This window comes from Nannobrachium achirus (assembly GCF_963921795.1).
Source record: "Nannobrachium achirus genome assembly, chromosome: 5".
NCBI classification, from domain to species: domain Eukaryota; kingdom Metazoa; phylum Chordata; class Actinopteri; order Myctophiformes; family Myctophidae; genus Nannobrachium; species Nannobrachium achirus.
In genome coordinates this window covers 18,293,210-18,308,209 of record NC_137814.1, presented here as the reverse complement: position 1 = coordinate 18,308,209, position 15,000 = coordinate 18,293,210, and the positions used below count along the sequence as shown (strand labels likewise).

Sequence of the window (15,000 nt, the reverse complement as noted above, 5' to 3'; positions counted from 1 at the left end):
GTCCAGGACTCCTATCCCAGGTATTTGAAGTCAGACCTGTACAAGAACATGCTGGACAAAGCCATCGTCCCCCAGGAGAGCAAGAAAAGGTGAAAATAATAACTTCAACTTTCTCTATATGTTATCGTGAGCGTTTTTTTCTCTCTCATTCAACTCGGTCATTCAACAACTCTTTTATGTCTCTCCATCCATCCTTCTCGGTCTCTTTCCCCCCTCTCTCTCAGTGTGTTTCCTTTCATGAGACGACAGCGTCATGCCAGTCCCTCTCCTGCTGCTGCGCAGGCGGCCGAGGAGGACGGCCATGCCTCCCAGGTGTGACCACTGACTGACCAGGTCTCCCAGGCAGGGGTGTGTCGCACCAAATTCTGGGCCCTGGGTACAAGGATTCACTGCGGGGCCCCCCCATGAATGTTCTTCATAGGGGGAGGGGGTTTAACCCATTTAGACTGGGAAAGCATTATTATTACGCATTATTTTGTGCTTTAACTATTGAAAAATAGCAGATATACAAGCTCACAGCGAGCTGCAAGCTTGTAGATCTGCTATTTTTTCAAAATCGTGATTTCTTTTTTTTTTTTAAACCTGTTTCTATGTCAGCGGTGCTCAAACTTTTTCATGTGAAGGACCCGCAAAATGATATACTTTTGGCCACAGACCCCCATCTCAAAATATTTTGTTCCAGGTATCCCCCAGAAGAAAAATACATATATTCAAAAATGTGCACATTTTCACGACTTTTCAAAAATAGCAGACCTACAAGCTCGCAGCGCGGCACTCGGTTCCGCGCTGTGAGCTTGTATCTCTGCCATTTTTCAATAGCTAAAGTACAAAATAATGAAGCCCCAGGTGTGACCACCCTGTCACATCCCTACAGCTCCTCCGCTCTCTCTCTCAGTCTCTCACGGTCATCGTGCAAAAAGATCCACGACGTTCTCCTCCTTCTGCTTCTTCTTTCAAGGTTCAACTTTTACCGATACGCAGGCTTACGGAATGTAGCGAGCCCTTTGTCATTTACGTCAGTGCCGATGTAGTCTCGCGAGGCCAGACTGTTGCCTCCGCGATTTGGGCAAATGCTCCCAGCATACAATCTGGCAAACGGAAATGGAAATGATGAGTGCGAGATAAAGCGGATGTGACAAAACCGCTCCCTTGGTGCAGTAGCAATAACATGTCCTACTGGAAGTGTTATGTCTCTGGGGGTGTTATTTCGTCTTTCTCTGGTGTTGTTGGTGTTACTTCCATGATGTTTTCAAACTTTTTCTTAAACTATATACCCTTAACAAGAATAGGCCGCTCGAATGACTTTGTCTGAGCTATTGTGTTTCTGTTATGTTTCCAATGGGACTACAGTTCGGTGCAGCAATGGCTACTTCCGATACTCGCCGTTCGGGAGCTGCCGTTCCAGACACTATATAGCATTCGGAGATTGTGGAATAGTTGTCTGGCTACGCGAGACTAGCGCCGATGTGAAAACGGAGGCTTAATTTGTTAGTTGTTTGTCACACCCCCACGTCCCTCGATTAATGAAATGAAATGACAGTCATGCGACAAAGAATTACGTTAAAGAGAGGACGAAGTCTAAAGTTGCAGTGGACAGAAAATATGCAAGTAAAAACGTAATCGTAGGTACTTTTATGTAAGTAAGATACTGACGCACAATTAAGTCACTTTACCGTACATCACACATTTCTACCAATGCACAAGGTGTGAGGATATAATCTATTTTTTTTTCTTACATAGAACTTTATCTTAGAAAACAGTTGTTAATCCATATATTCTGTATACTGGTATATATAGTGGTGTACTGCAGTGGTTCTCAACTTCTTCAGGCTGTGACCCCCCAAAATAAAATGTGAACTGGGGATCCCCCACTCTGACAAGCACTTGGAGTTGAGGCATACTTTTTTTTTTCTTTTTTTTTTAAAACTCGGTTCCAGATACATATTGTGAAAATAGCAGATCTACAAGCTCGTAGATCGGCTATTGTCTTATATTATTTGACAATTTGGCCAATGTTTCACCAGTTTTTCATAGTAATTACTTTTGATGCAGTAATGGTCTTTTTTCCCCTCCCCCCTTTTCTTTCTGAAGTCTTTACTGTAGATTGTCACGTCACTGTCGTTAGGGAACCCCCCCAAAATTGTGGGGATCCCCCTGGGGGTCCTGTCCCACAGGTTGACAACCACTGATGCACTGCACCCCCACCACCGTACAAAGAATGTGAGCCTTGTCACTGGCACTGTTCCAAAAATAAAGTCTTCCTACTCATTACCATAGTCTGACCTCATTCCACTGCCCTTTTTTATTGTATTCTTCCTACAATAAACTGTACATAAAATATGCACTGATTCTTCTTCCTCTTTTAATGACTTATTCATTTGTCCCTATTTTAGGCATGTTCTATTGGCCAAGACTTAAATAATAAATATATAAAAAAAGATTCAAAAATAAAATAAATAAATAACAAGCTCACAAGCTTACAATCATACAACCAGTTATATTGTCTCTTTCGGGTGGAAACGGACAAAACAGTTACTGGCAGATCTAAAAGCTCAAAACGCATCGAGATTCGAGAACAGTCAAGATTCAAATCCATTCATGCCATCTCCACGCCTGTTCACAATTCATGAACTAAAAATACATAAATAAAAATAACCAAACTACGAAATGGATGCCTATATCCAAGCTTTTAAAAGGGGCGGCGTGAATGGATCCCAGTCTATTGAAGTGGTGACCGCACCGCACCAGCTACAAGCTGAACACTGTGTGACATACAGCTGCGGGACAAAAGGGCCCGTCAATTTGACTAATGGAGGTAGGTTTTATGTGGGGGAAGTCACGCGCACGCACGCACGCACACGCATGCACGCACGCACACACACACACACACATGCGCACAGATCTACATGTACGAACACTCTAAGGGAGCACTTTCTACGGTTCTGAGGATTATAGTAATCCGCTTCAATGCCTTTAAGCATCCTCTCTGTTTATGCAATATCAACAACATAAGGGCACTCCTTTTCATAATCTTTTTTATTTGATTTTTTGGTACATTCAATATAGATTTGGGATTTTCTAAATATTTTTTTACAGTACATGGAATATAGTGACGTTCTCCATCAAGAGACGTACAGATAGTGGCTTTGTACTGTCGAGTGCTTTTCACGCCATCATGGACTTTGAATGTTCACTCTGACGTACACGCAAAAGAACAAAAAATAATATGAAAGCAAGAATAGAAAGTCTACAGCAATGTCGTTGTGCATAACGGCATATAATAAGATTGCCATTTGAATCTGTGCAAAATCACAATAACAAATCGAATGTAAGGTAAAGACAACTCAATCAATACCAGAACAGCAGTAATGCCTCCGCTTGGAGTCTTAGGTAATATAAAATAATACAAGTTAAATAAAATCAATTCAAAGTATAACAAAAAGTGTACAGTAGCTTGATTAACTGGCCCAGGAGGAGAGGACACAAACAGATACACAGACACACACACAGACATGCTAAGAGACAGAAAAGGAAGTGAGGCACGGTACACACAGATCATAATATACATTCATTAAGAGTTCATCTATACCAGGGGTCTTCAACGTGTTCAGGCCAAGGACCCCTTAGTTGAGCGAGAGATGAAGCAGGGACCCCGAGATTCCACATAGTTTCATTGTTTGACAGCACAATCATTGGTGTATTTGGGGATTCATGTCAATTTGTGTTATCACATATGTAACCACTTGAACCTTCAATACTTAATAAACTTGACCTTTTCACTTAGTGTGCTCTTTTTCTCCTCCATACCAAAGCTCTTTGCCAAAAATAGCCGATCTACAAGCTTGTATAGGAGCTTGTAGATCTGCTATGTTTGGCCAACATTCTCAGAATATGGACGTTAGGGTTCAAGTGGTTAATATAAAAAAAGGAGAGAAAAAGTTTCTTTCACACAAAGATTTGAAAGACCCCCTGTAGTAACTCTGAGGACCCCCTAGGGGTCCCGGACCCCCCTGTTGAAGACCCCTGATCTATACCCATATTAAGGACTAATCTAAGTCTAAGTATACAGTACAATGTATCTTTGCTTGAGCCATCAAAAGTGCTTGAGAGAACATCTCAGTAAAACAAAGATCTTTAAGGTACGAAGAGAGAAGGCAAAACAAACAGGAGGCCATTTCACTTATGTTTAACCAGTGGTGGATAGTAACTAACTAACAACATTTACTCAAGTACAGTTTTGTGGGACTTTTTTGTTTTGTGTACTTGAGTATGTCAGCGGCAAATATTGTACTTTTACTACAATTATTTGAAAACTTTAGTTACTAGCTACTTAGATTGTAATTATTATTATTACAAAACAATACAGTAACCACTTCAGCCCTATTAAACTTTGAAAATAGACGATTTTCAAGATCACAATTTCAAAAGATTAATACATTTCGTCGTTGTCGGGTGAAAACCTTGTATGTCCAAAACCGTTTGTTTTGTATTTATCATTTTAAAAATGATTTAAACTATTGAAAACAGCCGATCGGATCTGCTGTTTTCACTACTTTTGTACGACGGCCTTGTATGATGAAGCAGGGCTTTACTTAGCGAAAGAACGTAAAAAATGTGAAACTTGGAGATATGAGGTTTCCACCCGACAACGACGATTTGATACCTTGTCAAATGGGACATTCTGCATAAGGCTGCCACACCAAAGTAATGAGAGTGGATTACACATTCCGCCAAAGCGCCAATGTATTTTAATGAGAATGGAGCGTTTTTTTTTCCAGAAATCCTCTACTGGAATGAAACTGCTCCTTTCCCATTGAAATGCATTGGCGGCATGGGGAATCCACCCTCATAGGTACTTTGGTGTGGGTGCAACCTAAAGAGTACTTTTACTTTTGGTTATATTTTGATGCCAATACTTTTGTACTTTTACTCAAGTAAATGTTTTTTCTACATGTTTTCTGCAGTATTGATAGTTTTACTGAACTAAAACCTATTTTTTACTTTTTCCACCACTGACTGCTGCAGTTACAGAGGGCATGAAGTCCCCAGACATGATGTGACGATGACATTTGGCAAACACGTACAGGATATATTTTTTTTAAATAAATAAATCAAGCACATCTCAAATATTTTCAAGGATTCAGGTCAACAAACACAGGTAGGGCAGCAAGAATAAGAAATCTATAAATATAGTCATCTATGTCACTGGACTCTGTGACAGACTCCATACAAAATATTTAAAACCTTTGTACAGTTCGGCATTCGTAGAAATATTTATAACATTCATACATTCTCTAGTAACAATATGTACATCTATAGAGGTGGTGGGTGGGTGGGTGGTTATCACTCCATCCCGAAAGGAAAAAGAAAAATAACTCCTCGTATGGCGTCACAATGAGGTCAGAGGTCGAGTGGTCTTAAGTAGTGCTGTACACATGAGTTGCAGGGGTTAAAGCCAAAAATAAAAAAACTATATTTGGGGTGTTTCCCTGAAGTTCTGAACTGCCTTCACTGAATATGTGTGTGCCAAACCATGCTTCATTTTATAGAAGTATCTTCTGAAGTTCTGTTGTATTCTATTGCTAGTCTGGCCACTCAAATACTCATATCTTGAAATTATAACTGCTTTCGTTTTTAGTTTGGATATCACTTGACTAGCATTTTGATGACTTTGCTATTCATCGTTACACCTCCCCCTTATTTATTCATTTATTTGCAGATCTGCACTGATCTCAGAAACAGCCCCTATTGAATCCTCAAGACTGAAATCAGTCCCCAGGACTGAGAACTTTAACCCCTGGAGTTGCCATGGAAGGTAGTAGTGGGGTTGCATTTTGGTAGCAGGGTTGCATTATGGGTAATGGGGTTGCCTTTCAGTAGCAGCGTTATATTTGGTTAGTGAGGTTATATTTTAGTAGCATGGTTGCGTTTGGTTAGCGGGCTGTATTTTGAGCAGCTGGGTTGCATTATGGGTAACGGTTGCATTTTTTGTAGCAGGGTTGCATTTAGGTAGTGGGTTTTAATTCTTAGTAGCAGGGTTGCATTTAGGTAGTGGGTTTTAATTTTTAGTAGCAGGGTTGCATTTGGGTAGTGGGGCTGTATTTGGAGTTGCATGGTTGCATTTGGGTAGTGGGTTTAAATCTTTAGTAGCAGGGTTGCATTTGGATAGTGGGGCTGTATTTGGAGTTGCATGGTTGCATTTGGGTAGCAGGATTACATTTGCAGTTCAAAGGTACATTGTATGTGTCTTTGTATGTTTATGTTTATCTTAAGGTGGAATACCACTCATTTTCATCTTTGAACTATGTCAATACCTACCTTACGTTGTGTGGAAATAAGAAAAAATAAAATAAAGTGGGGTCACTGATCACATGACCCCACAATCAGTCCTCCAGTTCTAGGCAACACAGAAGGCAAGGACTTTTTTTCTTATTTCCACACAACAACTCTAAGGTATATTAATGAGATGTTGTTGAAAATGAGTGGTTTACCTTCATGTGCATTGATCGACATGTCATGTGTGTGTTACGTGCCCTGCTATGCAGTGGTGTAAAGTAACATTACAATATTTACATTACAGGTAATAAATATTGTACTTTACTCAACTATAATTATTTGAAAAGTTAGTTAATTTGTAAATCTATAATAGATTTTTCATTATGATTACAAAACATACAGTAAGCACTTCAGCCCCATTTAAACTGTGGCTAATTGAAAATAGCCGATCTACAAGCTTGCAACGCATCACGATGCGATGCGTTGTGAGCCTGTAGAGCCATTTCCAAAATATATATTTTAAAATAAAGTTTTGATATACGATAACTTGTGAAATGGGACAGTCTGCATATACTTTTACTTTTGGTACATTAAGTACATTTTGATGCCAATACTTTTGTACTTTTCATTCAGGTAAATGTTGAATTCCAGACTTTTACTTGAAACAGTGTTTCCACATTGCAGTATTGATACTTTTACTTAAAAAAATAAAATAACTGCAGTGCTATGTGATGCCGTAAAGCCTTTCCCACCACTGCAGCTCGGGATGGGACGATAAGCCATATTATTGTTTATCGTGTTAAAAAACACTCACGATAATCGTATCGTGGAGATTTAATTTATCGTGATATCGTCCTCCGTCATGCACTGGGATCAATTCACCTTTTATTTGCCGAGCTGCATATCCAGTACCACTTAAACCCTCTATAATTGGTAAAAGGTACTTATAATATACATACTTGATGATGACTTGATCTTTTTTCCACTCTCTATCAAATGTCTTTGCCAAAAACTAGCAGATCCAAGCAGATCTGCAATTTTTTTGGCGAATGTTCTTCCCCAGTATAATGGATTTTGATTATCACGATAAAATCGTAAATCGCGATTTCTTTTGTCACAATAATCGTGATATGACATTCTCATATCGTCCCGTCCCTAACTGCAGCAGTGCTACAGATAGTATGTGACGGCGTACAGCTTTTCCCCCACCAGCGCAGCGGTGCTATGTGACGGTGTAGAGCTCGTCCTTGTCGCTCTGGCAGAGCGTGTAGCCGCAGACCTGCGGCCTCCAGGTGAACCTCCAGCCTCGCACCCAGCCCACGCCCCCCCACCACGAGTCCCTGCAGTGCTTCTCCCGCGGCGGCAGCAGGAACACGATGCTGACGGCCACCAGCACGTGCCACAGCGAGTGCGTGTAGTAGTAGTTGTCCTCGGTCTCGGCGAAGATGTACACGCACACGCCGATCAGCGCCGACACCAGGCCGGGCACGAGGAAGAGCATCCAGCGCCTCCAGGACGGCGGGTAGCAGTGTCTCTGCCGCACGCCCCTGTACACCTGCACACAGGGTAGGGGTGGGCGATATGGTGATAAATATCGTTGAGACGATACAATGTCTCCACGATATGCCTTTTCAGAGATATCGCATATATCGTGATACAATGAGGGAGCCTTATAAAAAATCATGTTGAATTGTTAATACAGAGATTCATTGCTGAATTATTATTTTTTTATTTTATTTTTTTTTTTTTTATGCTTTTGTTGAAAGACAGGGAGTGACATGCGACAAAGGTCATCAGGATCGGGAATCAAACCTGCACCGCCGCCAGGCATCCATGCCTATGTGGCAATGCCTAAGTGGTATATGCGCCCGGACCAGTAGGACAGCGGGTGCCCCTGCTGAATTCATTTAAACCTGCATTTTGGTCTAAATCCGTAGTTCTCAAACTTTAAAATGTCAAGGTCTACCCTTAACTCTGACAGTTACGGGTCCATTTGGTTCCATTTGTATACTGTCAGAGTTACATACTTGTAAGGGTCAATTTAGACCTTGGAAAAGGAACCCAGAGAGTCCCTGGACCCCACTTTGAGGACCACTGGTCTAAATGGTCTGTTACTCCTTTTCCTTTTAGTTTCTGTTAACTTGTAGGTGGTTGTACTGTTAAGTAACTTGAAAAATAACCATAAAAAACAACATGAAAAAGAATCGTGATGAGATTGTGTATCGTGATACAGCTTATATTATTGTGATATTGTATTTTTCCTTATCGCCCACCCCTATGCCAGGATATCAAGCAACTTACAAACTGTCTGAGGTGTTCACAAAAGCCTATATGGATATAGAGATATGGATTTTATATTTATTTTCATGAGCTGTATACCATAAAAATCCAAATCAAACAAAAAATATTCGAATATTTCACACATGCACAATATATATTATATTTTTTTAGATGGCTCTGTATACCATTATAAACTAGAAATTAAATTTGCCAAAAAAATGAAAAAGAAAAAATAACCAGCAAGAAGTGTCAGATATCCTTAAATCAATGTGTAAACTTACCCAGGCGGAGGCCATGGTTAGAGAGGCAAAGAGGATGGGGCCCAACATGTTCCACAGACCCCTGCGGTCCAACTGCAACGACATGGCTATCACCAGGGCACCTAACATGAACATAACCTACACGCACGCACGCACGCACGCACGCACGCACGCACGCACGCACGCACGCACGCACGCACGCACACACACACACACACACACACACACACACACACACACACACACACACACACACACACACACACACACACACACACACACACACACACACACACACACACACACACACACACAACACACACACACACACACACAGAGAGAGAGAGAAGTGATAAAAAAAAACATACAAAAAATCATTTAAACTCTAAATCATAATTTACTAGTCCATATCCAGGGATGTGACTAGCAAACTATAGGTAGAAGAATAAAAGTCTGCACACCGATTTATGCTCCCAATGATAAAGCTTTACTTGTGGTAACGTTTCGAGCCTAACGGCTCTTCATCAGACCTTACTTTTATTCTTCTACCTGTATGCACTGTTTTAGTCTAGCACCCAGCCAACTGTGGCTTTAGATGTGCGTGCCTTTTGGCTGCTTTGCGGTCACCTTGCTTACCTTACTAGCAAACTATATGCAGGCTTTTGGTTTAACACAACTCGTGCCTCTTAATCTGAAGGTTGCTTGTTGCCTTGGTGCCGCGCCGTTTCCTCCGTCGGCCGCCGCTATTATTTTGAAGGGCTGGAAGGGGGTTGTTTTTGTTTTTTTGGATTATCACTTGACGGCAACGATTACGTCATCTAGTCACATGACAGTGTGAGCCGAGAAGAGAAAAATGGCTGCGCCCTGCCGTGTGTATTGTTTACATCAGATCTGGTGCAAAATGGCTCAAAATGGCTCTTTTGGATTAAATGAAGTATCTTTATGGGCCTCTCCATTGACTTAACATGGAGGAGCTTCACTTCGCGTGCACGCCCAACGTGCGTTTTAAACAAATCGCGGACATTACCGATGCGGCCGCGACCGGGGCGACATTATGTAAGTATTAATACATTTACTGTAAATACAGTAAGATTGACGGTGAGCGCTGTCAACGGCGTCATGTAGTCACCGATTTGAATGACGGTGAGGATCGTCTACAGCAGCAGAACAGTTAACATGCATGGTTTAACTTTTGGAGCGCTGCTGATTTCATAGGACCACAATGGAAACAAGTCCCCTGGACATTTTTGTGTTATCCTTTTAGCCTTAATGTCTGACTGTAGCTCGTGCTGTTTACACTTCTTCTGACAAATAAAGTATTCAATCACAGGGTTTGACACTAAGGTCGGGCAAATACAGGTCATGTTGTACTTTCCCAAAGGTCATGCCCACTTGCCCGAAAAGTAAATCGTCCAATATAAAATGATAGGTAAAAATGCAATTACCGTTCAATTTAACCCCCATCTCAAAATATAATAGTTCCTGCACATTTTCATGACTTTTCAAAAATTGCAGATCTATAAGCTCGCAGCGCGGCACTCGGTGCCGCGCTGTGAGCTTGTATATCTGCTATTTTTCAATACCTAAAGTATATAAAATAATTAAGGCCCCCCCCCTCCACTTTGGGCCCTAATAACTCAGTCCCACTTGTCCCCCCCTTGTGACGCCCCTGCTTGCAAGTGGTTGTCTTACATGCTTTGTGGTCTCTGGGAGGCGGGCCATGCAGAGGATGGTGACCCAGAAGGACGAGACCGAGCCCAGGAAGTCACAGTACTGTAGGGTATCGTAGTCCATTATGCACAGAGCAGCAACTCCTGGCTGGTCACAGGCATGGTAGAACTACAAGTATGGAGGCATGGGAGAGACGAGTTGCATCAGAATGACTTGAAGCTTTACTGGATTGGTGTTTTAGCCCTTCACATGTCTGTATACAGATATAAATATATCGTCGTTGTTGGGTGGAAACCTTGTATGTCCAAAACCGTCCTTTATTTATTATTATTTAAAAAAAAATCTAAAATAGTGAAAATAGTCGATCCACAAGCACACAACACCTCACATTGCGAGGCCTTGTGTGCTTGTAGATCTGCTACTTTCACTACTTTTGTGCCACACTTTTGTATGATGAAGCAGGGCTTTCATTTACCAAAAAACATACAAATTTGAAACTTGGGAGTTACGAGGTTTCTGCCCGACAGTGACGATATACAGTATTTATACTGTATATCGTTGCTGTCGGGCAGAAACCTCCTATCTCCATATTCTAACTTAGTTTTTTGTAAATTAACGCACTACTTTGTAAATAACTTTTTCCTCCAAGGCACCCCTGACAGATGTTACATTGTTACTTTTATAGAACCTTACATTTATGTCAGTGTTTGTTCATGAGCTGGTCTAGCCGGCTTCATTCACTGCCATGTGTTTCAGCGCAGTTTTGGCACCCATGGTGAGCACCACGGCGCATCCCCGGCGTCACATGTTTCCTTTCCTTCTAAAATAACTTCCTTGATTCTGGGGTGAACCAGAATAAGGAGTCACCAAAAATAGACGATCTACCGACAGAGCTGACGAATCATCAGTACAGCCCCTCCCACTCACAACGCGCCACAACGTGACGTGTTGTGAGCTTGTAGGCTATTTTTGACGAGGAGGTTTGTCCGTCCGTTTAACTAAACTAGTCCTTTGTCTCAGAAGTAATGTTGGAGAACCCAGACCGGTGCCCGTTGGGCAGAATAGTACCATCGATGTCCAGTTGTGCAATACCCGTTTTATCTGTCTGTCTGGCTGGCAATCTTTTATGCCCCGGTGTTCAGTGTCCAGGCCAGTCTGTGATGTCATCTCCAAATTTGGACACTGTAGTGATGTCAGTTGGGCTTTGTTGATGTCAGTTGGGCATTGTTGGCAACAGAGTCTTATGTACACCTGATTAAAGCTTAGCGATGGGTGCGTAGGCAGGGGTCAACGTCATTTCAAACATGCAGAAAATGTACATAGGACCCGCACACCATCTTCAACTTGCCAAAAAAAAACTATTTTTATTTATTAGGAATGCAACGTTTCGGTCAAAGACCTTCTTCAGACACTCATGTCTTGATTGGGGACCGTGTGTGAATGCTTCTGTGTTAGCCTGGAAACTGTTAGCCTGTGTTAGACTAATACAGCAGTGGTTCTCAACCTTCAGGCCGCAACCCCCAACATAATCATATTTTATCTGGTGACCCCCCACCCTGACGAGCACTAAGAGTTGAGGCATTACATTTTGTATAACACGGTTCTACATGCTACTGAGCATGTAGATCGGCTATTTTCACAATTTCTGCCACCAATATTTGACAATTTGGCCAATGTTTAATTAGCCATTTTAGAGGTATTAACTCTTATTGTGCCTATCGGGATAATTATTAACGTCCTGGGTGCCTATCCCGAACTAGTTCGTCTTTTTTTTTTTTCGAGCCGGGCCGCCGGCCGTCATCTGTTTACACGGCCCGCGAGAGCGTCGCACCGCCGATATTTACCATCCACTCCAATGCAATCCAGGATCTTTAGAGCTCATTTTCTCTGTTCCATGCATATCCATGAGGTGTGCAAGGTTTAATCATGGCTAAATCGCCGAAAATAGGGCTTCTAAAATGCTTGGTAGCCAATAGCTAACTTCATCCTGTCCCTGTTCATGCACAAAGGAAAGTGTTCAGGCGCGTCATGGCTGCGCACGGCTTGTGCATTTACAGCGCTTGTCTATGGTGGATTCTATGGCCATTGGGCGCCCTCTAGTGGTGAAAAGGTGGCACTGAAAGGGTTAAAAGGTCCTTAAATTGTCACTTTAGAAGAGATGTGCATATACGCTCTATACACTTAAACAGTATGTTGGTTTGTTTACTGTTGACTGAGAAAACAAGTTAATCATCTGGGGACCGCCCCAAAACAATTTGGGGACCCCGACCCACAGGTTGAGAACCGCTGATCTAAATAGTGATATTAGTCTGGCCATGCCAGGCTACATCTGTGTGTGTGTGTGTGTGTGTGTGTGTGTGTGTGTATGTGTGTGTGTGCGCGTGCGTGTTACCGTGGAGAAGAACATGGTGAAGATGTAGACGGAGGCCTCGGTGATGTAGCAGCGTCTGACCGCCACCACGGTGGCCGGTATGAACATGAGGTTGCTGATGGTGAGCAGCACGGCAGCCGTCACCTGCCGACCCACCGACAGAGCTGACCGGTCATCAGTACAGCCCCACCCACTCCAACCTGCACCGCGCGCGCACACACGCACAAACACACGCACACACACAAATCAGTGGTGTAAAGTAACAAAGTACAATTCACCCTTTGTCAAGTCCCGCCCATTGTCCTGCCCCTCTCCACACCCATTGGTTGCTGTGTCTTGGTGGGACATTCAGTGGGACATTCCATCCACTGCCATGTTAATTCAGTTGCTTCATATTGTTATTCTGTGTGCTCAATTCTAATTTCAAACTTTGTTTCAGTCAATTGGAGCTGCTCAGTGGCAGCATAGTAAATCAGCATATTTTCAAATGTTTTTATTTCTCCAAAAATTATGTTTTAGCAAATTCAACATAAAAAAGGCGGAACCAGGGCGGGACAAGGCAGATAGAGCCTGCTGGTTGGTCAGTCAGGGACCAACCAGGAGGCTAACAAATGGTGAATTATGAGGTAGGGAATTCACCAAATATTCGAATATCAAAGTCACTATTCGACGTTGTTCACTGAAGTCAAATATTCGCTTTCTTTTATTTTTTTATTGTTTTGTCTTTAAAAAAAAAAAAAAATCTTCATGGTTTATAAAGCTTGGCTAGATAGGAAGATATAAGAATCGTCTCGATTGGGGCCAGATCAAGTCAAACCATGACTAGTCAGATCTGGCCTAAAATATCACCTGATTTCAACCAACATAAATCCTGCCCACGAAAACGGACGTCCTGGATTAATCAGAGAGGGTCCGATCGAGGCCAGATAAATATCATAACTAGTCAGATATGTCCCAGAATATAACCTTACATGCTCATATTTCAACTGACATTACAAACAATAATCCTGTCAAACAAAAAAGTCCATATGACGTCCTGGTAATGACGTCAAGATCATCCCCATATGGGCTGTGATCTGGCCTAGTTCTGAACGTCACCGGCGTCTCATCCTTTTGTGACGTGACGCTTGCATATCTGCTATTTTCAAAGGATTTTTCTACATTTGAAATGGGACCTTTTGCTTACTGTTGCTTTTGGTACTTTAACCCATTTTGATGCCAATGCATTTGTACTTTTACTGAAGTACATTTTGCCTACCTAACTTTGACTTGTAACAGACTATTTTTAAAACAGGGTATCGATACTTTCACTTGAGTAAAACATGCGAGTCCTTCTTCCGTCACTGGTTTTATGTGTGCACGTGTGGTGTTGTCATACCGGCCTTGCAGGCGCAGGCAGCATAGAGGTAGGAGTAGGACCTGAGGAGTCTGCATTCTCCATACACCCCGCAGTCGTCCACACAGGCACTGATAGACACTTCAGGCACCACGGAAACCACAGAGACATTACCACAGGCACGGCTGGGAGGCCAGGATGCACGCACGTCGCACGCACACACACATACGCATACATGCACACACACACACAAACACAAACAGGAAGACAAAGAAATTGAATCAAATTGCAATGTCAATTACAAGTACAAGTACGCACGCGCGCGTGCGTGTGTGTGTGTGTGTGTGTGTGTGTGTGTGTGTGTGTGTGTGTGTGTGTGTGTGTGTGTTCTAGGGATGGGACAATAAGCAATATAACCGTTTGTCGTGATAAAAAACACTCACGATAATCGTATCGTGGAGATTTAATTTATCGTGATATCGCCCTCCGTCATGCACTGGGATCAATTCACCTTTTATTTGCCAAGCTGCATATCCGGTACCACTTAAACCCTTTATTGGTAAAACTTACTTATAATATATGTACTTGATAAGAGTCTTTTTTTCACTCTCTACCAAATCTCTTTGCCAAAGAAATTGCCGATCTACAAGCTCACAACCCGTCGCGTAGTTTATAGATCGGCTAATTTTTGGCAAACGTTCTGCCCCAGGATAATGGATGTTGGGGATATTTTGATTATCGCGATTTCTTTGGTCATAATAATCGTGATATGAAATGGTCATATCGTCCCATCTCTAGTGTGTTGG

At 42.2% G+C, this 15,000-nt stretch overlaps 2 protein-coding genes across 2 annotated transcripts in view; one reads left to right on the top strand and one right to left on the bottom strand.

Moving 5' to 3' along the window:
- rgs11 (regulator of G protein signaling 11) overlaps nt 1–318 on the top strand; it is a gene marked incomplete at both ends in the record, with an annotated part of 15,883 nt that extends 15,565 nt beyond the window's left edge. Inside the window, 2 exons of the mRNA XM_080725592.1 lie at nt 7–89; nt 225–318. Of these exons, the coding sequence (XP_080581718.1) occupies nt 7–89; nt 225–318 (177 nt within the window). The remainder of the gene's footprint in view (nt 1–6; nt 90–224) is intronic.
- Nucleotides 319–7,485: 7,167 nt separating this feature from the next.
- The window catches only part of pgap6 (post-glycosylphosphatidylinositol attachment to proteins 6), a 21,955-nt gene continuing 14,440 nt past the window's right edge, over nt 7,486–15,000 (bottom strand). Inside the window, exons 9-13 of the mRNA XM_080726221.1 lie at nt 14,237–14,379; nt 12,880–13,058; nt 10,509–10,655; nt 8,838–8,954; nt 7,486–7,831 (exon numbers count right to left, since the gene is read on the bottom strand). Coding sequence (XP_080582347.1) covers nt 7,499–7,831; nt 8,838–8,954; nt 10,509–10,655; nt 12,880–13,058; nt 14,237–14,379 — 919 coding nt within the window. The 3' untranslated portion in view covers nt 7,486–7,498. The remainder of the gene's footprint in view (nt 7,832–8,837; nt 8,955–10,508; nt 10,656–12,879; nt 13,059–14,236; nt 14,380–15,000) is intronic.